This window comes from Silene latifolia, chromosome 5 (genome assembly GCF_048544455.1).
Source record: "Silene latifolia isolate original U9 population chromosome 5, ASM4854445v1, whole genome shotgun sequence".
Taxonomy (NCBI): domain Eukaryota; kingdom Viridiplantae; phylum Streptophyta; class Magnoliopsida; order Caryophyllales; family Caryophyllaceae; genus Silene; species Silene latifolia.
Window position 1 is genome coordinate 1,423,291 of NC_133530.1, and position 24,763 is coordinate 1,448,053.

The 24,763-nt window shown below is 35.9% G+C and overlaps 1 protein-coding gene across 1 annotated transcript; it reads left to right on the top strand.

Moving 5' to 3' along the window:
- Positions 1-1,230: 1,230 nt before the first annotated feature.
- Positions 1,231-14,492, top strand: LOC141656318 (putative LRR receptor-like serine/threonine-protein kinase At1g53430). Its single transcript, XM_074463166.1, is given in 25 exon segments — positions 1,231-1,538; positions 5,206-5,314; positions 5,575-5,643; positions 7,774-7,845; positions 8,418-8,486; positions 8,934-9,005; positions 9,189-9,260; positions 9,692-9,763; positions 9,862-9,933; positions 10,034-10,105; positions 10,202-10,273; positions 10,373-10,444; positions 10,655-10,726; positions 10,800-10,865; positions 10,951-11,023; positions 11,026-11,066; positions 11,172-11,221; positions 11,313-11,677; positions 11,751-11,949; positions 12,035-12,169; positions 12,242-12,354; positions 12,452-12,662; positions 12,743-12,980; positions 13,230-13,380; positions 13,494-14,492. Coding segments are annotated over 25 exon segments (3,105 nt in total). The 5' UTR covers positions 1,231-1,417; the 3' UTR covers positions 13,941-14,492.
- Positions 14,493-24,763: the final 10,271 nt, after the last annotated feature.

The following is a 24,763-nucleotide window of genomic DNA, read 5'->3' on the forward strand; positions in this document are numbered from 1 at the left end:
TCTCTTATTTGCGACGGATACCTCCGTCGCAAATAAGAATTTGCGATTTTTCTTTTATCTAATGCCTAAATTACACGGAGTATCACACTGCTTCAATTTTGTGGACCGAAATCCAATTTAAGGTAGGGTTAGACATCGAAACATGTTTATATTGGCCCTAACCAGATAGGATCGTATTCTACACAGAGTATCATATTGGTTCAGTTATTTACTAGATCGGACTCAATTTTCCAATTTAAGGTAGGGCTAGACATCGAATCATGTTTATATTGGTCCTAACTCCTAACCAGATAGAATCGAATTCTATGGACCAAAGAAACCGAATTAAATTAAGGGTCGTACTTTTTCACATATGTATTTTACTCTTTCACATACGCCTTTTACAATTATACCCTTGACATTTTCTTCCTACTCAATTGATTTTTTCATCATCTCCCTTCCCTTCCCTTCACCTCCATCCGGCAACCACTCCATCTAACCCTCCTCCGGTCGATCCGTGCTCCGGCCGACCTCAACTGCCCTTCTCCGGCTACCCTAGTCAGCCCGATAAGAAAAGTCGACAGCAAGTAACACGGGTTAATTACCGGAAACATTTGTAGATTTATGCATAAAGTTTACGACAATAATACCATTATTAAACTAAACACATTAGAGTAATGAAGTTTAAACTTCATAGGCGGATTTCATTTCATTTACTGCTACTTTACATCTCTTTATTAATAGTAGTGTTGTGAATTAATCATTTCCAGAAGATTGGTTGTACGACCATCCCTTCATCATATTAATTTCATACGGCACATTCATCTTCTCAGGTCTGTATCCCACAGCATAGAATATAGATCCAAGAATTCCGTAGTCATACAACTAAACGTTAATTGATAAACAAGTAAATATTAATTTCATTAATTGATAAACCCTAAATGGAGAAGTATAATCCATTTTTTAAGTTTATAAATTAATTAGATTCGATTTTAGGGAGAAAGTATATGTAAAAGTTAATTTGATTAGGCTTTAGAGAAAAGGGTATGTTATGGAAAGTTTATGAAAAATTCATGTGAAAAGTAAATTTTGTATGTGAAAAAGTAATTAGCTTTTTTTTTTTTTGCAAACTTTGGATAGTGATAGGCCACAGGCGACGCCCAAATTTGGGGTGTCACCTCTCACATACATTTTTAATTGAAAGTGTTCTCACTCACCCCATATGAGAGGGTGGCGCCCTTTCATTTTCCATCTTTTTATGTCTTCACACACTCATAATTTTTGTCATCCAATATTTTCTCTGTCTACACTACACAATATAAAATCCAAAATCATGGGTTATTTAATTCACTGAATAATTTATTAGAAATTAACAAAAAGTTGAAGAATAAAGAGATAATTAGTAAAGTTAATTACGTTTTTCAAGAGCAATAATAAAATGGTGGTTTATTCACTCAAATTTGTGCATAAACTGCATATAATTGTATTAGTTTCATTTCTTTTAGCAAATTTCTGTGCAAAATTTGGAACTTTCGCTCAATTAATCCCTGAAGATGAAGGTATGTATCTAATTCCATTACTTTTTAATTTTCATGCATGTCAGCACTCAGCATGTATGTTTTGTTAGTTAATGATCGTCGTTAACAAATACTTGTGAGTGTTATTATAATATCACCATGCCGTCCATGCGAATTATTTATGCCCTTTTTATACTCTTATCTTCCATTCGAATTAACAACCAACATTTCCGTCCAAGTCATTTGTTACATTTACGATGAAACCTCATTGAACTCGTAAATGAACAGTCTCTTTTGGTGTCGAATCTTACACTTCAGGTTGAAGAAATAAAGTGAAATTTAGTAAATTTATGGCTCAAAGTTTAGCAATCTTTAATTTGTTCATCTCATAGGATTTTAGGTTTATATTTTGTTCTTTATAATTCCATACAAATTATTATTCCTTATGACCAGTGGCGGAGTCAGGAATTAAATGCACCAGGGCGAAAATTTTCAGCAGGGCCGGAGTTGTTATAATACCGGGTTGCGAAACGTCGTCGACGTTTTATAACGAATCGTCGACGTTTTTAAAAAAAAGACAAACATACCCTTTCTCACTCTCTCCTTCCTCCCTCCTTCAATCTTATTCTCTGTAACTCCCCCTTACCCCCGACGTACCACACTGCCGCATCAACACGAGGCACCACCATCATCACCACCGCAACACCTGCACCACCACCGCAGCCACACCACACACCACCGCAACACCGACTTTTCTCGATTCTCTTCTTAATTTCCTTCTTATTCTCAAGTAAATCGGTTTTTCTTTTGAATTAAAATAGATTTAGTTTGCATAATTTGACTTTTAATTTTGTTTAGACCATCAATTTTTGTATTTAATAATGATTAGGTGATAAAATACGTAAAACGACCTAAATATACAATAAAAATTAAATAAAAGGACGAAAACTAAATTTCGAAATCCAATCCATGACGGGACATTGAGTATCAACGTCCAGCACCAGGCCAGACGTTGATACCCAACGTCCAGGCCCAAGTGAGACGGGAACATCCCACGTCCAGGCCCAAGGTAGACAAATATTCCCCACGTCTATGTCCATGGCAGACGGCCAAAGTCAACGTCTCAAACCCTTACATGCGTGATACATATTCATTATCTCAGTCCATTAAGGACGTGCATAATCAATGTCTAGGTACATTATGGACGTGTATATTCAATGTCTAGGTCCATTTTGGACGTGTACATTCAACGTCTAGGTCCATTAGGAACGGTTTGGTTACATTTCGATTCATACTAGGTTATTTCAATGACCACATTCATAATCGACGCATACTCATACTAGACAAAGTCCGATTCAAAAGAATTAAAATTATTAAGTATTTAATTAGTTAACTTGTCGATTTTGATGATTCGTTGTTTGACATTGAATGAGATTAACAAAGTCTTCAATTTTATTTTATTTTAAAAATTTTGTTGTTTGGGAGGATTTGAGAGAGAATAGAATAGAGAGGGAGAGTGAATAAGGGTATGATGGTCTTTTTTTAAAAAAACGTCGACGATTTGTTAAAAAACGTCGATGACGTTTCGTAGCCCCCTTATAATATAAAGCTACCTCGAAAAAATTTCAAAATTTTAACTAAAAATTTCAAATTTTTGGAATGCCAGCGGGGCGACCGCCTCTGCTAGCCCCCTTCGCTTCACCACGCTTATGACAGTCAGAAAAAGTCACATTTTAGTATTTTACCATCCACAAATTCTTATTTATCAGATAACGTTACATTTTATGATAAACTGGTTTTATATTATTTCTTCCTCACATGCTTGTGATCGAGTCGTTTCAAAGGAGAATTTAGATATGTTTATTTGCTTGACTAAATTATTTACGTTTACTGTTATTTGTAGCCTTGTATAGTTGCTTCACTTGCTTGTATGATAGATGATGGGTTGATGGCTCTAGTTGTCGTACTACTTAATTGACCATGCATGTCACTTGTTCTCTCGCAATTTGCTACCGACATTGTCCTACACTTTTTCTACTGGACATTGTATTTTTATTTTCAATAATGTTGTACGGATATACAACTCTGTTTATGTGTAAACAATGTATCTTTACTGTTGTCAAAAAAAAAGTGGTCGAATAAGTTAGCTTAATGTAGATAAAATCGACATTTTAACAAGTAATAAAAATTTCGAAATTTCTAGTTAAACATTTCAATTTTTTTTCTAAGTTACTTTTTATATCACTAGTTCTCCTGCTAAAATTATTTTAGATACATACGAAGAAGTTTTCACGACATGACTTTAAGTCTGGTTCTGTCATTAATAGTACTTTGTTAATTATTGTCTATTGTAATAATGTAATAATGTAATCGATCACTCTTTTAAATATATTTCAAAATATAAATAGAGCGATTTCTAGGAAACGCGAAGATATCGAATTCCATTTGAATTCATGCATTTATGTAGCAAGATATCCATCAATCTATTATCTAGATTCCTAGTTGATTGTTGAACGCACTCATTGTTTGAAAAAAGTAGCTATATTGTATTAGCTTTAGGTAAAGTAATTTTTTTTTTTGAGTTAAAGGTAAAGTAATTAATAAAGCCTAGGAAAGTTCAAAAGGTTATACTATTACCTTTTTTTTTTTTTTTTGACAACGATTAATATACTACTCCGTACTCCGTATTACCTTTAGGCAAATACATTTGATGAAAGGTGGTCGGGTTTTGACTACAATAAACTTTTACTATAGTATGTTTGACTTTGACTTTGTCATTGAAATGTTTTACACAAATTCTCCCTTATGACGGAGATACCCGTCGCAAATTTGCGACGGGTACCATTTTGTCTCACACAAAACCCATGGGGGTGAGAGAGAGAGAGCACATGGGGTGGGTGCCCACCTTGTCCCCTCTACCCATTTCCACTAACATAATACCCGTCGCAATATCCGACCCGTCGCAAGGGAGACCTACTGAATGTTTTATTATTAAAGAGTATAATACGGCTTCTATTTTTCAACTTGATTTTTCAAAAGTATAATTTAACTAAATATTTGGTTGCATTATCCTTACCTTGACGGCTTGACCGCTATTCTTTTATGTGATCGGATTTCATATGAATTATGAACTCGTGTAATAAGACGGAGTATCTAGCTAAGTTAGGCATAGCGAGTTCTTACATGCAACCAAACAACCATTTAGTGAAATTTAGTAACGTTAATTAAAGTGCTAAAAACAAAAATATCGATCTCATCTTAATATTAATGGTGACAACGAATATTTTAGTATTATTGTCAAATATGTTTATCAAAATTTAATGTATTGTGCGTTGTCAATTTGTCATATTTATCGTTCATAATGGTTATATACTTATAGGAAAGTGAGTGTTTATGCAGAATAATATAGTATACGTCCATTATTCATGCATGGACCACTCATTTGCAACTTTTTCTTTGATTGGAAATCTAATTAAATAATGTAATATAGTAGGATTGTGATATAGTCGTTCACTTGTGAGTGTTCTGTATTGTTGAAAACAACAAAAACCGATCATTCATTTTATAACTAAGGATATGAGATTATAGTAAGTCATTAATTTTTCGACCGTGGTTTACAAGATGTTTAAATAATGTTATGTAATCCCACTCGAGTTAATTATGATGAACATCGGTCTTTAACAAATGTAACATTATTATGTCTAAACAGTGAAAACATTGCAAATAATATCGGATAAGCTAAAGTACACACAGTGGACGAAGATCAGCCATAAGTCATGCAGTGATGGAGGTGTCACATTCAACAAAACAATCACTAATACTTCCTCTATTCAACTCCACTCTACCTATTTCACATTTGTACACTATTTACAATTGTGTATTCAATTTCGATTTTCTCTCGATACGTAAGTGGAAATATATTCATGTGAGATCTTGTTTGATTCGTTTTTACGAGTACATTAAAAATATCTAACTTTTATAATTTTTGCAAATACGTAGTTAACAATATTTAGCGCGTAAAACACGCGTTGGCAAACGTGAAAAAGGAAAGTGGTAGAGTGGAGTTGAATGGAGGAAGTACTACTTTTAGTAATGTCGCTTGTGATTGTTCTTTTAACAAAAGTACTATATGCCATGTTACAATTATGTACGTACCTCTTTTCAACTTCTCATTATACTTCCTCCATTCAACTCCACTCTACCACTTTCTTTTTTCACGTTTACCAACGCGTGTTTTACGCGCTAAATATCATTAGCTACGTATTTGCAAAAATTATAAAAGTTAGATATTTTTAATTTACTCGTAAAGACGAATCAAACAAGATCTCACATGAATATATTTTCACTTACGTATCGAGAGAAAATCGAAATTGAATACACAATTGTGAATAGTGTACAAAAGTGAAATAGGTAGAGTAGAGTTGAATGGATGAAGTATTATTTTAAGTCTCGGTTATTGGTCATGTTTACGTCCGACTCCATCCATCCCCTTACGTAGATCGGTTAATTCACAGTGTCAAAAATATGAAAGGTGTTATTTCCGAATGACATATGTGCCGGCTCGCTTGCAGCTCGCTATCTTATGTCATGGGATGATAAATGACAAGCTTGATTACGCGTCCAAGTAATCAGTTCACGCCTAAAACTGAGTTTAATTAATGGAAAATAAAATTTAGGTATACACTTAGTGATAATAACAACGTACCATGTATATTTTAAAAGTGTAGGGGTACCATATAAAAAGTCAAAAAATTAAGAGGTACCATATAAAATACAGTAAGTGGATTATACATCTGATGTATTACCACCAATTCATAGTTTCTGAGCATTATAATAATTTTTTTGAGCTTTGTTTTAAAATTTGAGTTTTAATATAATTTTTTTGAGTTTATTTACTTAAATACTAAACTCTAAAAAATTGCAATAATACTCAAAAACATTACATATAAGTTTAGTAAAATTTGAGTTTTGACGGAAAAAAATTAAAATCTAACTTATAAAATTTAATAAACTCAAAAAAAAACATACATATACTCAAAAACAAATAAAGTTTGTGGAAATAAGCTCAAAAAATATAGATAAATGCTCAAAAACAAAAAAGTTGGAGGTAATACCTCCAATGTATGTTCCTTTTTCTCATATAAAATATCCTTTTTTTTGTGTGTTGTCATTGTCTTTAGTTTTAGTTGTCCACCCCCTTACGGTATCAAAAACATAAAAGGTGTTATTTTTGAATGACACATAGGCTAGGTCACTATCGCATATTCGAATCTATTAGCATAACAACAAATGTTTATGTCTTTGTCTTTTTTTTTTTTTATTAGGTAAGAAAACTAGATTGATCCTCTAGGGTAGGACCAACCTATCTCATCCTTTCGAATGAGGGAGGTAAGTTGAAGCCACCGGCTATCAAACCACCTCGAAAGAGTTGGACATGAATGTCCAACTGAAGCCATGAAGTCGAACTTGCTTGTTTCTTTCACGAAAGCGAATGTTTAATTATCACTTCATCGAAAAAAAAGGTCTAATTTCACATCCTCGATAATACTAGAAATTTCCCACGGAATTTGTCAAGTACCTCGAATCGAGTTAATAACATACTCCCTCCAATTCGCTATAATGTTCCCTCTTTCCCGAAACGGATTATTCAAGTAATGTTCCTCTTTCCTTTTTTGGTAACTTTTACTCTTATTTTATTCTTTTCTCTCTCCTATAACCAAACCCCACACAACTCTTTTACTCTTATTTTATTACTTTTCTTAATGTTTTGGCCCCACAACTCCTTATTTAATTCCTAATAATTCATCTCTCCCCTATCAACAAACCCCACATTTGTCCTTTATTCATTTTTCTTAAGTATTGTGCCCATCTCAAAGGGGATCATTATGATGAATTGGAGGGAGTATAAGTTATCACCCTCCACAATTAACTTTGAGATTCCTAAATATTTAGCTGCTAAAATACCTTCTTTTAAAGCAAGTGTTTCCGCAACAAGGATACTATTGGATCCGCACTTTTTTGCTCCCAACAAAACGACTTTACCATTGTGATCTCTTATAGAATATCCTAAAACAGCTTTATTACCTTCTATTCTCAATCCGCCAAAATTTAGCTTTAGGAAACCGTTTGTAGGTTTTTCCCACCAAATATCCTTGTCTTTTGTTTGAAACATTGTATTACGTAGTACTATATATTAACCATTTATTTGGATTTGTTTTTATTTTTATTATGATTTAAATTTTTAAACATGTTTTTTTCTGTAATATTGTATATATAGTCAATTGAAGGGTCTTAGTCTTAGTGGAGTATTGCCTGAAGAATTTGGAGACCTTACTCAACTGAATGACATGTAAGCACTTCATGACTACATACTTTTTAAGGCTTACATTCTATGTTACTCTGACTCTTCTTATTCCCTCGTATACGAGAAAAAGGATTACGCATCTGAGGTAGTACCTCAGACCTTGTAGTTTTTGAGCATATACACAGTTTTTGAGCATATACACATTTTTTCCGAGCATATTACCATTTATAAATATAGTTTTTGAGCAATATTATATTTTTTTAGTGTAATGTTTTAGTAAATGTGCTCAAAAACTTTATACTAAAGCATAACTCAAAAACTTTAAAATAAAACTCAGAAAAAACAATAAGAGGTACTACCTCAGATGTATAGTCTATGAACTGCTCGTATACCCTTTCTCCGACACTCGATACTCAGTACAAGTCATATGACACTTAAATATCTCATTTTACACCAAAATATGCATATCTTTCATAAAAATAGCCAAGTTTGACCATTAGACTGGGACATGTATGTCGTGTTTGGGATCTTCTAAACGAGTCCGAGTAACACCGCTTAGATTTGATTTCGAAACATCAAACAATGAGCTGATGAAGTTTATTTTTCTTGTAATTCAGTGATCTCTCCAGGAACTTTATTAGTGGAAACATTCCCAAAAGTCTTGCAAGGATTCCATTAGTTCGTTTGTAAGTATATATATTGATTGTTGAAGCAATTACACATTTATTTCATACAGATTTGTTATTTGTCAGTATGTTTTGCGGTAAGATAAGACCGTCTTACAGTAGGATGTGACAATTTTGTAGGGTTTTTGGCGAGTTTTACCTTTGCCTTTACATTATTAGATCTGTCAAAATAATTTCGACTTGAATGACTAGCTAAGAGTCAACCAACCCGATCCGATAATCAGAATATGATTTGAAACCCGAATTGACCCAATCCACTTCAGACTCTATTGCCCGATCCCCCAAAGTGACCCGATAATAAGACATCTGAAAAATACCTGAACTTGAACTAACCCGGTCCAAACCCTAATACAAGCATACTCATAATTACCCAACCTGGACTGATCCGACCTCAATAACCCGTTTGGCGGGTTGGTTTCTGCTGACTAATGTTATTGTACATTGTAGGTCACTGAAGGGAAATCGGAACACCGGCCCAATTCCGGATGAAATTGGTCAGATTACCACATTACAGAAACTGTTAGTCTTATTACCTGACTTCTGTAGTATATTTGTACTCCTTCCTTCCCAATCATTTGCTTACCTTTGATTGAAATACGCCTCACAATAAATATAAAAGGTAAACAAACGCCTGAGACGGAAAGAGTATTAATCTCTATACTTTATAGCTTGTTCAGTAGTAAGTTCACTGTGCTACTGCAGGTCTGTTGAAGATAACCAACTTACAGGACCTATACCAAAGTCTCTTGGGAATTTGAAAAACTTGGAAACATTGTGAGTTTTCATTGTTAATTGCACTAACTATTTCCCAGTTCTTCTGATGACGATCTTTTTTCGAACTGAGCGCATGGACTCGTACATGCAAGCCTTTAGGTTCATATTAGAACATACTGTAAAGAAATTCCCGAATATATACAGAAATATGGAGTACAATGTAAAATATGTTTCGGCATTTTTGTGAGGAAATATTTGTCGGTGTTGACTTCGTCTGATCACCAAAGTCGAATGGGACAGTATAAATGGGATGGTACTGTGGTAGGGTGACTTGTTGCATTGTCGAAACTGTAAATGCAAACTGATACGGAGTATGATTCTAAATCATCATTTTTCTTGATTCTCAATTTTAACCGATTTTAAGTTGCTTTCCATGTTAATTGATTTTCACCCGTCATATATTCAGAAAATACATTTGCTCATTCCTGCAGGGTACTGGCTGCAAACTTCTTTAACGGAACATTGCCTGTTACACTCGTCAATCTAAAGAATCTCAAAGAATTGTAAGTCTTATCTGAGTATTTCATCAGTCTTCATATCTGTTATCTAAGTATTAAAGTCTAAGGCTTCTTAACTCTTAAGTACTGAATAATACTTGCAGAAAACTCAATGGAAATGCATTTACCGGGAAAATACCTGATTTTCTTGGCAGTCTGGCCAACCTTACTACACTGTGAGTACACGGAACTATGATTAATAATTTACACTTTAACGAGCTTATCTTTAAAATCTTAAAGCGTTTTCTTGTTATGGAAATCGACATTTTCTATTAGGGATATTCAAGGTACATCAATGCAGGGACCGATTCCATCTAGCTTGTCTACTTTGACAAACCTGCAAACTTTGTGAGTACAAGATGACTTAGTTATTCAGTTTTGAGATCAACATTTCAGTAAAGTCGAGACATTCATGGTTCTAATGACTTTGTTATTGATTCCTAGGAGAATTTCAGATCTTAATGCTGCAGGTCTCACTTTCCCAAACCTGACTGTCATGACAAACTTAAAAGAACTGTAAGTTATCACTTTGATAGATTCACACATAAATATTACTCCGTAAACAAGTACTTCTTGTTTGATGTTTGATGTTTGATATCCTTCTTCTCTGATCAGGGTACTGAGGAACTGCTCAATCACTGGTCGAGTTCCCGACTACATTGGAAACCTAGTAAATATGAAGCTCTTGTGAGTAGCACTTCTTTTCTTATATGCATTACTGACACACTAGCTAAGCATGCGCGCAGTTGTAGGGCTCTTTGTTCATTTACTTGCTCGAAATTTCAAGATTTTGAGTTGTCTTCTCATGTCTACAAATTATGGCATGTTACAGAAGTCTAATTACAGAATGTTTCACCAAAATACCCGCGCTAATTTTATCAAATGGTTCCTTGACAGGGACCTGAGTTACAACCAGCTGAGCGGGCCGGTTCCAGATTCAATCCAAAACATGAAAAGTCTTGCATTCTTGTGAGTGAAAACACAATCAGTAGCATGTTCTTCTATTGTAAATTTCTAACCATTGATTCACACACTGATGCAGGTTTCTGACAAACAACTCATTTTCCGGGCAGTTACCAAATTGGATCTTGAATAGCAAGCAGAAATTGTCAGTTTCCTCTTGTTTACGCGCTGTTACTAAGTGGTGTTTATGTTCAAAATACGTTCTATAATGCCGACTGTTTCTACTGCAGTGATCTGTCTTATAATGATTTTACTGGTTCATCCTCGTCTAGCTGCCAGCAGTCGAATATGTAAGATAATGTGCAAAATTTCAAGTTTCTAGCCACTCGACTTCAAAAACCAATTCGTAAGCTCCCCTGAAAACATTTCCTCATGTTAACCGTTGCTGAGCAGACTAAAGTTAATCAGTTCTCTGACAGTAAGATTTTTGTAAATAATTCTGATGTTGCAGTGTTGATTGGTGCTTGATGAAACACCTTCCTTGCGTCAGTAAGCCTCAATGTAAGCATCTACTGCATTCGTTTTCTTTACATGTCCATTTCCTGTGTCAGATTTATATCCGGGTTTTGAACGTCCGTATCTGTTCCTGCAGATCATTCATTGTTTATTAACTGCGGTGGAAGCAAGATGAATTTTGAAGGAAATGAATATGAAGAGGATTCAACCCCGGGAGGACCTTCGACTTTCTTTGCATCTGGGGGAGAAAAATGGGCTTACAGTAGTACTGGAGCGTTTCTTTACAACGACAATGCCAACTTCTTAGCCACGGAAACATTTAATGCTAATGTGACTGGTATTTACCAAACAGCTCGCTTGGCGCCTCTTTCACTCAAGTATTATGGCCTTTGTTTGCTACCAGGCAACTATACTGTGAAACTGCACTTTGCTGAGATTATGTATTCTGATGATCAGACTTATAGTAGCCTCGGCAGACGCTTATTTGATGTGTCAGTTCAGGTAAACCGACTGCGCAATTAATTACTCCCTTTCTAAATTCAGAATATCAGAGTTTTTCTTTTAATTGTGACAGGGGGAAGTAAAGCGGAAAGATTTCGACATAGCAGAAACAGCAGGAGGTGCAGGGAAGCCATATATTATGGAATTCGGAAATGTCGATGTTAATGACAGCACACTAGAGATCTTCTTATATTGGGCTGGTCAGGGAACCACTGCTATACCTGTTAGAGGCGCATACGGTCCTCTTCTATCAGGGATCTCTGTGACACCCAGTTAGTCAATAATTTTCTCTGTCAAAATACTTGCTTTCCATACATCATCAGATTTGAATAATCTCATTTTTTCATTCCCTTGCAGACTTCAGAATAAACTCAGGATTGTCTGCTGGAGCTATTGCCGGAATTGTGATTGCCTCGTTTGTCGTTCTTGTCTCAGTCTTGGCAGTTCTCTGGCTGAGAGGGTACCTCGGTGGAAAAGATGATGAAAATGAAGGTAAGTATGGGTACAGGTTATTTCTCCTTGAAGCAGATCAGCTCTCATGAATGAATGTTGTTTATATTGCAGAATTCCGAAAATTAGGTACAGGTTATTTCTCCTTGAAGCAGATCAAAGCTGCAACAGATAATTTTAGTATCAGAAACAAAATTGGCGAAGGAGGTTTCGGACCTGTATATAAGGTAAACTGGTAAAGTATACTAAGTAAGGTTAAATTTTTATATTTTTGATCCTATTATTGGTGATTTAGTCGGTAAACATCTTGGCGACTATATATAGGGAGTATTACCAGACGGGAAAGTGATTGCTGTGAAGCAGCTTTCATCCAAGTCGAAGCAAGGGAATCGAGAATTTGTAAATGAGATAGGCATGATTTCGGCTCTACAACACCCGAACCTTGTAAAGCTTCATGGGTGTTGCATTGAAGGAAAAGAGCTCTTGCTTGTATATGAGTACATGGAAAACAACTCTCTCGCTCGTGCCCTATTTGGTAAGTTTCTCTTCTAAGTTCTAACCCTTATGAGTCTGGCATGAGACGGTCTCACATAAGGTTGTTAATTTATTTTATAGGTTCGGAGGAACAGAATCTGCGGATGGACTGGCCGACAAGGAGGAAAATATGTTTAGGAATCGCAAGGGGGTTAGCATACCTACACGAGGAGTCGAGACTCAAGATTGTTCACAGGGACATTAAGGCTACTAATGTCTTGCTTGATAAAGACTTAAATGCTAAAATCTCTGATTTCGGTCTTGCTAAGCTTGATGAAGAAGAAAATACTCATATCAGTACAAGAATTGCTGGAACAATGTGAGCTCACCGCCTTCTTAACAACATTTTTTAGTTAACTCGTCTTTACATTAGGAATTTTTTGATTAATTGGGGTTAATTAGCGAAATAATTAGGGATTTGGGGTCGGTTTGAAACTATTTTGGCCCAAATCCCCAATTATTTCGCTAATTAACCCCAATTAACCAAAAAATTCGAGCATTAGGGTAGTTTTGACATTGTTGAGTGTCGAGATTACTAACTAGTGTTTTTTTGTGTGAATTTATTTAGAGGATATATGGCTCCGGAGTATGCAATGAGGGGTTACCTCACAGACAAGGCCGATGTCTATAGCTTTGGAGTCGTTGTGCTTGAGATTGTGAGCGGAACAAGCAACACAAGTTACCGGCCAAAAGAAGAGTTTGTCTATCTTCTTGATTGGGTAAACTTCTACTTTTATTTCGAGTCTAATCTCTTCTAAGTTATGTTTCTCCGAAACTTTATTTGTAGAAGTTCAAATATCGAAAGTTTACCTATGTTTTCGTTTTTCCGAAGGCCTATGTTTTACAAGAACAAGGAAGTCTATTAGAGCTTGTGGATCCAAGTCTAGGCCAAAGTTGCTCAAAAGAAGAAGCATTAACATTGTTAAACTTAGCACTACTATGTACCAACCCGTCTCCGTCTCTAAGACCGAGAATGTCGTCCGTTGTAAGCATGATCGACGGGAAGATACCCGTCCAAGCACCAATTGTCAAACGGGTTGGGTCCGAGTTCAATGAAGAACTAAGACGTAAAACGTTCGAAAGATTGTCATTAGAGAGTCACACTACAGTTTCAATGAGATCGAACTCGAGCTCGAGTCAAGTAGAGAGGAGCATGATGTCAATGGATGGCCCATGGATTGACTCTTCTATATCAATGCAAAGCAAGAATGAGATTATAGACAAATCACCTGCAGTGTCAAGTAGACAACTTCTTCCAAAGCTTGATGAAGACAATTAGGAATGGAAAGTCATATTGACTTTTTGACTTTATAGCGATACGAACATATTTAAGTAATTGTCGATCTGAAATACCTTAATGAAAATGTGATTATTAACATCCTAACGGCGGGGTTATAACTTATAAGTTATTGTATTTTGTGTAGGCTTATTCATCGTGTATGCAGTATGGATCCATTCATAACCCTATTTTTCTTCAATAAGTCTTGCTTGCGACGGGTCGGATCTTGCGACGGGTATTTTGTGAGTAGAAATGGGTAGAGGGGACAAGGTGGGCACCCACCCCATGTGCTCTTGTCTCTTGCTTTATGGGTTTTGTGTGAGATAATATGGTACCCGTCTCTTATTTGCGACGGATACCTCCGTCGCAAATAAGAATTTGCGATTTTTCTTTTATCTAATGCCTAAATTACACGGAGTATCACACTGCTTCAATTTTGTGGACCGAAATCCAATTTAAGGTAGGGTTAGACATCGAAACATGTTTATATTGGCCCTAACCAGATAGGATCGTATTCTACACAGAGTATCATATTGGTTCAGTTATTTACTAGATCGGACTCAATTTTCCAATTTAAGGTAGGGCTAGACATCGAATCATGTTTATATTGGTCCTAACTCCTAACCAGATAGAATCGAATTCTATGGACCAAAGAAACCGAATTAAATTAAGGGTCGTACTTTTTCACATATGTATTTTACTCTTTCACATACGCCTTTTACAATTATACCCTTGACATTTTCTTCCTACTCAATTGATTTTTTCATCATCTCCCTTCCCTTCCCTTCACCTCCATCCGGCAACCACTCCATCTAACCCTCCTCCGGTCGATCCGTGCTCCGGCCGACCTCAACTGCCCTTCTCCGGCTACCCTAGTCAGCCCGATAAGAAAAGTCGACAGCAAGTAACACGGGTTAATTACCGGAAACATTTGTAGATTTATGCATAAAGTTTACGACAATAATACCATTATTAAACTAAACACATTAGAGTAATGAAGTTTAAACTTCATAGGCGGATTTCATTTCATTTACTGCTACTTTACATCTCTTTATTAATAGTAGTGTTGTGAATTAATCATTTCCAGAAGATTGGTTGTACGACCATCCCTTCATCATATTAATTTCATACGGCACATTCATCTTCTCAGGTCTGTATCCCACAGCATAGAATATAGATCCAAGAATTCCGTAGTCATACAACTAAACGTTAATTGATAAACAAGTAAATATTAATTTCATTAATTGATAAACCCTAAATGGAGAAGTATAATCCATTTTTTAAGTTTATAAATTAATTAGATTCGATTTTAGGGAGAAAGTATATGTAAAAGTTAATTTGATTAGGCTTTAGAGAAAAGGGTATGTTATGGAAAGTTTATGAAAAATTGCATGTGAAAGAGTAAATTTTGTATGTGAAAAAGTAATTCCGTTTTTTTTTCCTTGCAAACTTTGGATAGTGATAGGGCGCCACCGGGTGACGCCCAAATTGGGTGTCACCCTCTCACATACATTTTTAATTGAAAGTGTTCTCACTCACCCCATATGAGAGGGTGGCGCCCTTTCATTTTCCATCTTTTTATGTCTTCACACACTCATAATTTTTGTCATCCAATATTTTCTCTGTCTACACTACACAATATAAAATCCAAAATCATGGGTTATTTAATTCACTGAATAATTTATTAGAAATTAACAAAAAGTTGAAGAATAAAGAGATAATTAGTAAAGTTAATTACGTTTTTCAAGAGCAATAATAAAATGGTGGTTTATTCACTCAAATTTGTGCATAAACTGCATATAATTGTATTAGTTTCATTTCTTTTAGCAAATTTCTGTGCAAAATTTGGAACTTTCGCTCAATTAATCCCTGAAGATGAAGGTATGTATCTAATTCCATTACTTTTTAATTTTCATGCATGTCAGCACTCAGCATGTATGTTTTGTTAGTTAATGATCGTCGTTAACAAATACTTGTGAGTGTTATTATAATATCACCATGCCGTCCATGCGAATTATTTATGCCCTTTTTATACTCTTATCTTCCATTCGAATTAACAACCAACATTTCCGTCCAAGTCATTTGTTACATTTACGATGAAACCTCATTGAACTCGTAAATGAACAGTCTCTTTTGGTGTCGAATCTTACACTTAAGGCGGAAGAAATAAAGTGAAATTTAGTAAATTTATGGCTCAAAGTTTAGCAATCTTTAATTTGTTCATCTCATAGGATTTTAGGTTTATATTTTGTTCTTTATAATTCCATACAAATTATTATTCCTTATGACCAGTGGCGGAGTCAGGAATTAAATGCACCAGGGCGAAAATTTTCAGCAGGGCCGGAGTTGTTATAATACCGGGTTGCGAAACGTCGTCGACGTTTTATAACGAATCGTCGACGTTTTTAAAAAAAAGACAAACATACCCTTTCTCACTCTCTCCTTCCTCCCTCCTTCAATCTTATTCTCTGTAACTCCCCCTTACCCCCGACGTACCACACTGCCGCATCAACACGAGGCACCACCATCATCACCACCGCAACACCTGCACCACCACCGCAGCCACACCACACACCACCGCAACACCGACTTTTCTCGATTCTCTTCTTAATTTCCTTCTTATTCTCAAGTAAATCGGTTTTTCTTTTGAATTAAAATAGATTTAGTTTGCATAATTTGACTTTTAATTTTGTTTAGACCATCAATTTTTGTATTTAATAATGATTAGGTGATAAAATACGTAAAACGACCTAAATATACAATAAAAATTAAATAAAAGGACGAAAACTAAATTTCGAAATCCAATCCATGACGGGACATTGAGTATCAACGTCCAGCACCAGGCCAGACGTTGATACCCAACGTCCAGGCCCAAGTGAGACGGGAACATCCCACGTCCAGGCCCAAGGTAGACAAATATTCCCCACGTCTATGTCCATGGCAGACGGCCAAAGTCAACGTCTCAAACCCTTACATGCGTGATACATATTCATTATCTCAGTCCATTAAGGACGTGCATAATCAATGTCTAGGTCCATTATGGACGTGTATATTCAATGTCTAGGTCCATTTTGGACGTGTACATTCAACGTCTAGGTCCATTAGGAACGGTTTGGTTACATTTCGATTCATACTAGGTTATTTCAATGACCACATTCATAATCGACGCATACTCATACTAGACAAAGTCCGATTCAAAAGAATTAAAATTATTAAGTATTTAATTAGTTAACTTGTCGATTTTGATGATTCGTTGTTTGACATTGAATGAGATTAACAAAGTCTTCAATTTTATTTTATTTTAAAAATTTTGTTGTTTGGGAGGATTTGAGAGAGAATAGAATAGAGAGGGAGAGTGAGTAAGGGTATGATGGTCTTTTTTTAAAAAAATGTTAAAATAAGTATTATTCTATGCATATTATTAGGAGATATGATTGTATATTATTAGGAGATATGATAAGATACGTATAACATATTTTAGGATAATTAGTTATTTGATTAGCTTATTTTTAGGGTAGTCAAAGATTGCATATGACAAGCTTGGTGTATATATGACGATGTATCTCTGCTTTGCTAATTAATGAGAATCATTATCATTCCTAATTCATTCTCTATCAATTTTCTCATGGTATCGTGAGCAGGTTACCAATTCACAAAAAATAAACAAACTCTTTCAAAACGAAAATACTCAAAGATACAGAATTCATCATGACTGGTGATGATAAGTTGAAAGGCAGGGAGGGTCCAAAGACCATTCCAGTAACATCACCTTTGTATATGCATCCCTCTGAAAGTCCAAACTTGAATGTTACACAAATCGTTTTCGACGGAAGTAATTATGATTTGTGGGCTGCGGCTGTCAAAAACGGCCTAGATGCCAAGAACAAGTTGACGTTCATTGAAGGCAGGGTTAAGAAACCCGAGCATGGTGAAGACGAAGACTCAGTTGAACTAGTAGCGTGGCGTCAATGCAACGCCATGATTAGGGCGTGGCTTCGAAACGTAATCGATCCGAAGTTACATCCGAGCATCTCGTTTTCTCAACCGGTTAATGAAATATGGGAGGAGTTACGCGGCAGATACTCGGCGGGAAATGCACCACGGGTTCATCAACTAAAAAGTGACCTCAATGAGTGCAAACAGGGAAGCGATTCCGTTGTCGAGTATTACACGCGACTCAAAACTATATGGGACGAGTTGGCAAATTACAGCACGGTAAAGGCATGTACTTGCGGTGCAGCGACTTCAATCATAAAGGAGCGCGAAGAGGAGAAGGTACATCAATTTTTAATGGGATTGGATTCGAAATTATATGGTAACATACGAACCAATCTGTTAATGGAAGACCCTATTGCAAATCTCAATCGTGTATATGGGATTGTCTTGAGGGAAGAAAGACACGCCTCTATAACCAAAGTTAAGGAGGAAAAGGTCGAAGCAGCTATGGCAGCGAGAGTCAACGACGGTGGAAAAGGAAGGAGACGATATGGTCAGGCCGAGACTGATGAAGAAAAACCACCACCACCACAGTGTACGTATTGCCAGAAATACTACCATACCGAAGAAAATTGTTACGACAAGCATGGGTATGAGGTTATTAAAGCCCGAGAGAGAGGGCGAGGAAGACGAGGAGGAGGTGGTGGCCGAGGAGCAGGTGGCCGAGGAAGAGGAAGAGGTCACACTCAAGGTACTTACCAAGCTAATGCCGTCGGGGGTTCCTCGGGAAGCAAGCACACGGAGTTTACGCAGCAGCAATTTCCATTCACAAATGACGAAATTGACAGATTAAAGACACTGCTCAGTGGAAGTCCTGATGGTAACGAACGATTGAAAGGTATGAAATTAACCACTAATTTTGAATGGATGATTGATAGTGGAGCCTCGCATCATATGACGGGACGGAAAGATTTGCTAATTAACACTTGGACAGAGAGCATGTCCAAAGTCAGCTTGCCCGATGGAAGGATTGTTGAAGCTAATTTACATGGCGAAGTTCGATTGAATAATAATTTCGTCTTGAAAGATGTGCTATTTGTACCAAACCTCACGTGTCATTTAATTTCCGTTCAACAATTAATTTGTGAAAATAATTATGTAATAACATTTTATTCGGATCATTGTGAAATGCAGGACCCGACTACGAAGACGATGATTGGACGGGGTGAGCACCGACATGGAGTGTATTACTATCAAGCAAGACAAGAGGAGACGGTACAGAAAGTGATTATGACAAAGGATGACAGACTGTGGCATAAGAGGTTGGGTCACCCATCCAAAAATATTTTTTCTCAATTTTCTAGTTTAGTTGAATGCAATTTACATTGGAATAAGGATGTGGTTTGTGATTCTTGTTGTCGAGCAAAACAATCTCGATCTCCCTTTAAGATAAGTAATAAGAAGTGTGATGTTTTATTTGGGTTGATTCATTGTGATATATGGGGCAAATACAGGGTTGCCAGTTTAACACAAGCGCATTATTTCTTGACCATAGTTGATGACCATAGTCGGGGAGTGTGGGTCTATCTTATGAAAGACAAAAGTGAGGCTGGTACTTATATGAAAATGTTTTGTCAAATGGTTAAAACACAGTTTGAGACGTGCGTAAAAATAATTCAAAGTGATAATGGAACGGAATTGTTGTCCGGACCAATGAAAAATTACTATGAAGAAAATGGGATTGAGTTTAGGACTAGTAATGTAGACACACCTCAACAGAACGGAAGGGTGGAGAGAAAACATCGTCATATACTAGAAAAAGCTCGTGCCCTACGTTTTGAAACTGGGTTACCATTATTCTTTTGGGGAGAATGCATTTTGACAGCGGCTTATCTGATAAATAGAACACCTACTCCATTGTTAGATGGCAAAACACCCTATGAAATTTTGTATCGGAAGAAGCCCGTATTTGATAATGTCAAAGTTTTCGGATGTTTGTGTTACGCTCATAATAAAGAAAAACCGCGTGACAAATTTAGTGAAAGGGGGAAGCGATGCATTTTTATAGGGTACCCTCATAGCAAGAAAGGTTGGAAGGTGTATGATTTAAAAGAGAAGCGGGTCTTTGTATCTCGTGACATAATTTTCTATGAAAATGTAAGCCCATTTTTGACAAATTCCAACGAAATAAATACACCAAAAGAAAGTGTGCAACAACAAAATAATGACCAACCTTACTGTGAGTATGACATTGATGAGGACCACACAGAGGAAGTTGAGGAAAGTAGTGATACAATAAGGAGAAATGATGTGGAAAGGACAACAGATAATGAAACAAATAGAGGTGGAGATAGGGACATATCAAATGAAGCAGGAAGGACCACACGAGAGGACAAAAATGTAACAGGGGAAGCAGAAGAAAGGATGGGCAGGGGAGCCAGAGAAAAATTTGAGCCATCATGGAAAAAGGACTATTATTGCAAGACAATGAAAGTAATCACTCCACAGTCGACTGCTCATTCCCAAAAATCAACGTCCTCGTCGTCAGGTACTCGCTATCCTTTATCCAAATATGTTGTTACTAATTGTTTTACACCTTCACACAAAGCATTTCTAGCAAAAATTGATGCAGAGAAAGAACCCGCTCATTATCACGAGGCAGCAAGAAGTGAGTGTTGGCGTCGAGCTATGCGACAGGAAATAGAGGCATTGGAAAGAAACAACACTTGGAAAATTGTAGACTTACCAAGAGGAAAGAAAGCAATTGGATGTAAATGGGTGTATAAAATTAAGTACTTGGCTAATGGTGAAATAGAGAGGTATAAAGCAAGACTTGTCGCTCAAGGTTTCACACAAGTAGAAGGCATTGATTTTCATGAAACATATGCACCCGTTGCAAAAATGACCAGTGTTCGATGTATGTTGGCTATTGCCGTGAAGAAAGGATGGAAGATAGAGCAACTCGATGTCAACAATGCTTTCTTACATGGAGATATCGATGAAGATGTTTACATGAGAATACCGCCAGGATTTGGAAGTGAGAAGAAGGATAAAGTTTGCAAGCTAATGAAGTCGATTTATGGTTTAAAACAAGCATCTCGGAATTGGTTTGCCAAGTTAGCAGAATCAATGAAGAGGTACGGCTTTATACAATCTTTGGCGGATTATTCTTTGTTTACATTTAATCAAGCTGGAGTTTTCATTGGTGTACTTGTCTATGTAGACGACATGATAGTGGTTAGTAATAACGATGAGGCCAATGTTAAATTTAAAGCCTTTCTTGATAAGGCATTCGGTATAAAGGACTTGGGACAATTGAAATTTTTCTTGGGTATTGAGGTCGATCATGGAAAGCATGGATTATTCCTTAATCAACGAAAGTATGCAATGAACATTATAGAGGAAAGTGGTATGGTAGGAGCAAGAACGGTGTACACGCCCATCAGGCCTCGTCATGATTTAGCTCTAGCAAAGGGGAATGTTCTAAAAGATGTTATGAAGTATCGTAGACTTGTTGGGAGGCTAGTCTATCTTACCATAACTCGTCCTGATCTCGTATATGCAGTCCATATTTTATCACAATTTGTCAATGAACCAAAAATGGAGCATTGGGAAGCAGCCTTACGAGTAGTTCGCTACATTAAGAGAAATCCAAGCAAGGGTATTTCGATGTCGAATAATGCGGATTTCCAGTTGAGAGGGTATTGTGATTCGGATTATGCAAGTTGTCCACTTACTAGACGATCCTTAAGTGGGTACTTTGTGTCTCTAGGTGGGTCACCTATATCGTGGAGAGCAAAGAAACAAGTGACAGTAGCAACGTCGACCGCCGAGGCCGAGTATAGAGCGATGCGTGGTGCAACCAGTGAGTTGATCTGGCTTAAATCGTTTCTTGGTTCATTCGGCATCTATCATACGCAGCCTATGTCATTATATTGTGATAATCAAGCGGCACTCCATATTGCAAAAAACCCGGTGTTCCATGACCGGACCAAACACATAGAAATCGATTGTCACTTTGTCCGTCAGCATCTGGTGAACAACACGATTAGTACTTGTCATGTACGGAGCAAAGAACAGATCGCGGACTTGTTTACGAAAGCTCTTGGCGGAGAACTATTTGACCATTTGCAATTCAAGTTGGGACTCGGTTTACCTCGTTCTCCAACTTGCGGGGGAGTGTTAAAATAAGTATTATTCTATGCATATTATTAGGAGATATGATTGTATATTATTAGGAGATATGATAAGATACGTATAACATATTTTAGGATAATTAGTTATTTGATTAGCTTATTTTTAGGGTAGTCAAAGATTGCATATGACAAGCTTGGTGTATATATGACGATGTATCTCTGCTTTGCTAATTAATGAGAATCATTATCATTCCTAATTCATTCTCTATCAATTTTCTCAAAAAACGTCGACGATTTGTTAAAAAACGTCGACGACGTTTCGTAGCCCCCTTATAATATAAAGCTACCTCGAAAAAATTTCAAAATTTTAACTAAAAATTTCAAATTTTTGGAATGCCAGCGGGGCGACCGCCTCTGCTAGCCCCCTTCGCTTCACCACGCTTATGACAGTCAGAAAAAGTCACATTTTAGTATTTTACCATCCACAAATTCTTATTTATCAAATAACGTTACATTTTATGATAAACTGGTTTTATATTATTTCTTCCTCACATGCTTGTGATCGAGTCGTTTCAAAGGAGAATTTAGATATGTTTATTTGCTTGACTAAATTATTTACGTTTACTGTTATTTGTAGCCTTGTATAGTTGCTTCACTTGCTTGTATGATAGATGATGGGTTGATGGCTCTAGTTGTCGTACTACTTAATTGACCATGCATGTCACTTGTTCTTTCGCAATTTGCTACCGACATTGTCCTACACTTTTTCTACTGGACATTGTATTTTTATTTTTAATAATGTTGTACGGATATACAACTCTGTTTATGTGTAAACAATGTATCTTTACTGTTGTCAAAAAAAAAGTGGTCGAACAAGTTAGCTTAATGTAGATAAAATCGACATTTTAACAAGTAATAAAAATTTCGAAATTTCTAGTTAAACATTTCAATTTTTTTTCTAAGTTACTTTTTATATCACTAGTTCTCCTGCTAAAATTATTTTAGATACATACGAAGAAGTTTTCACGACATGACTTTAAGTCTGGTTCTGTCATTAATAGTACTTTGTTAATTATTGTCTATTGTAATAATGTAATAATGTAATCGATCACTCTTTTAAATATATTTCAAAATATAAATAGAGCGATTTCTAGGAAACGCGAAGATATCGAATTCCATTTGAATTCATGCATTTATGTAGCAAGATATCCATCAATCTATTATCTAGATTCCTAGTTGATTGTTGAACGCACTCATTGTTTGAAAAAAGTAGCTATATTGTATTAGCTTTAGGTAAAGTAATTTTTTTTTTTGAGTTAAAGGTAAAGTAATTAATAAAGCCTAGGAAAGTTCAAAACGTTATACTATTACCTTTTTTTTTTTTTTTTTTTTTTTTTTTTTTTTTTTGACAACGATTAATATACTACTCCGTACTCCGTATTACCTTTAGGCAAATACATTTGATGAAAGGTGGTCGGGTTTTGACTACAATAAACTTTTACTATAGTATGTTTGACTTTGACTTTGTCATTGAAATGTTTTACACAAATTCTCCCTTATGACGGAGATCTCCGTCGCAAATTTGCGTGCACTCATTTTGTCTCACACAAAACCCATGGGGGTGAGAGAGAGAGAGCACATGGGGTGGGTGCCCACCTTGTCCCCTCTACCCATTTCCACTAACATAATACCCGTCGCAATATCCGACCCGTCGCAAGGGAGACCTACTGAATGTTTTATTATTAAAGAGTATAATACGGCTTCTATTTTTCAACTTGATTTTTCAAAAGTATAATTTAACTAAATATTTGGTTGCATTATCCTTACCTTGACGGCTTGACCGCTATTCTTTTATGTGATCGGATTTCATATGAATTATGAACTCGTGTAATAAGACGAGATATCTAGCTTTAAGTTTAAGATAAGCGAGTTCTTACGTCAACCAAACAACCATTTAGTGAAATTTAGTAACGTTAATTAAAGTGCTAAAAACAAAAATATCGATCTCATCTTAATATTAATGGTGACAACGAATATTTTAGTATTATTGTCAAATATGTTTATCAAAATTTAATGTATTGTGCGTTGTCAACTTGTCATATTCATCGTTCATAATGGTTATATACTTATAGGAAAGTGAGTGTTTATGCAGAATAATATAGTACGTCCATTATTCATGCATGGACCACTCATTTGCAACTTTTCCTTTGATTGGAAATCTAATTACATAATGTGCTTTAGGATTGTGATATACTCGTCAATTCATGGACTATACAACCAGATGTATATGTTGTACGGTGTAGAACCTGAGCTTTGTGTCAAAGTATCCGAGCTTTATATTAAAGAATATGAGCTTTATTAGAAAGTATTGAGTTCATTCATTTACACATTAAAAACATGAAATTTAAATTAGCTCAGGAAAAATTACAAGTAAGTTTCTAATTCTTATCTTGGATGTCTACGCTTGCAGACAACTGTTGGATGTATAATCCTATTTGTGTATACTCGTAGTTGTTTACATGTGAGTGTTCTATATTGATAAAAAGAACAAAAGTTGATCTTTAAAAAATAGTGATATGAGATTATAGTAAGTCATGACATATGTTGATCATCTGGATCAACTGGTAAATGTTTATTGTAGTTTATAAGACGTTTAAATAATTTTTATGTAATCCCGTCCGATTTGATTATGATGAACATCGATCGGTCTCTAACAATGGACGTAACATTATTATTATTATGTCTAAACAG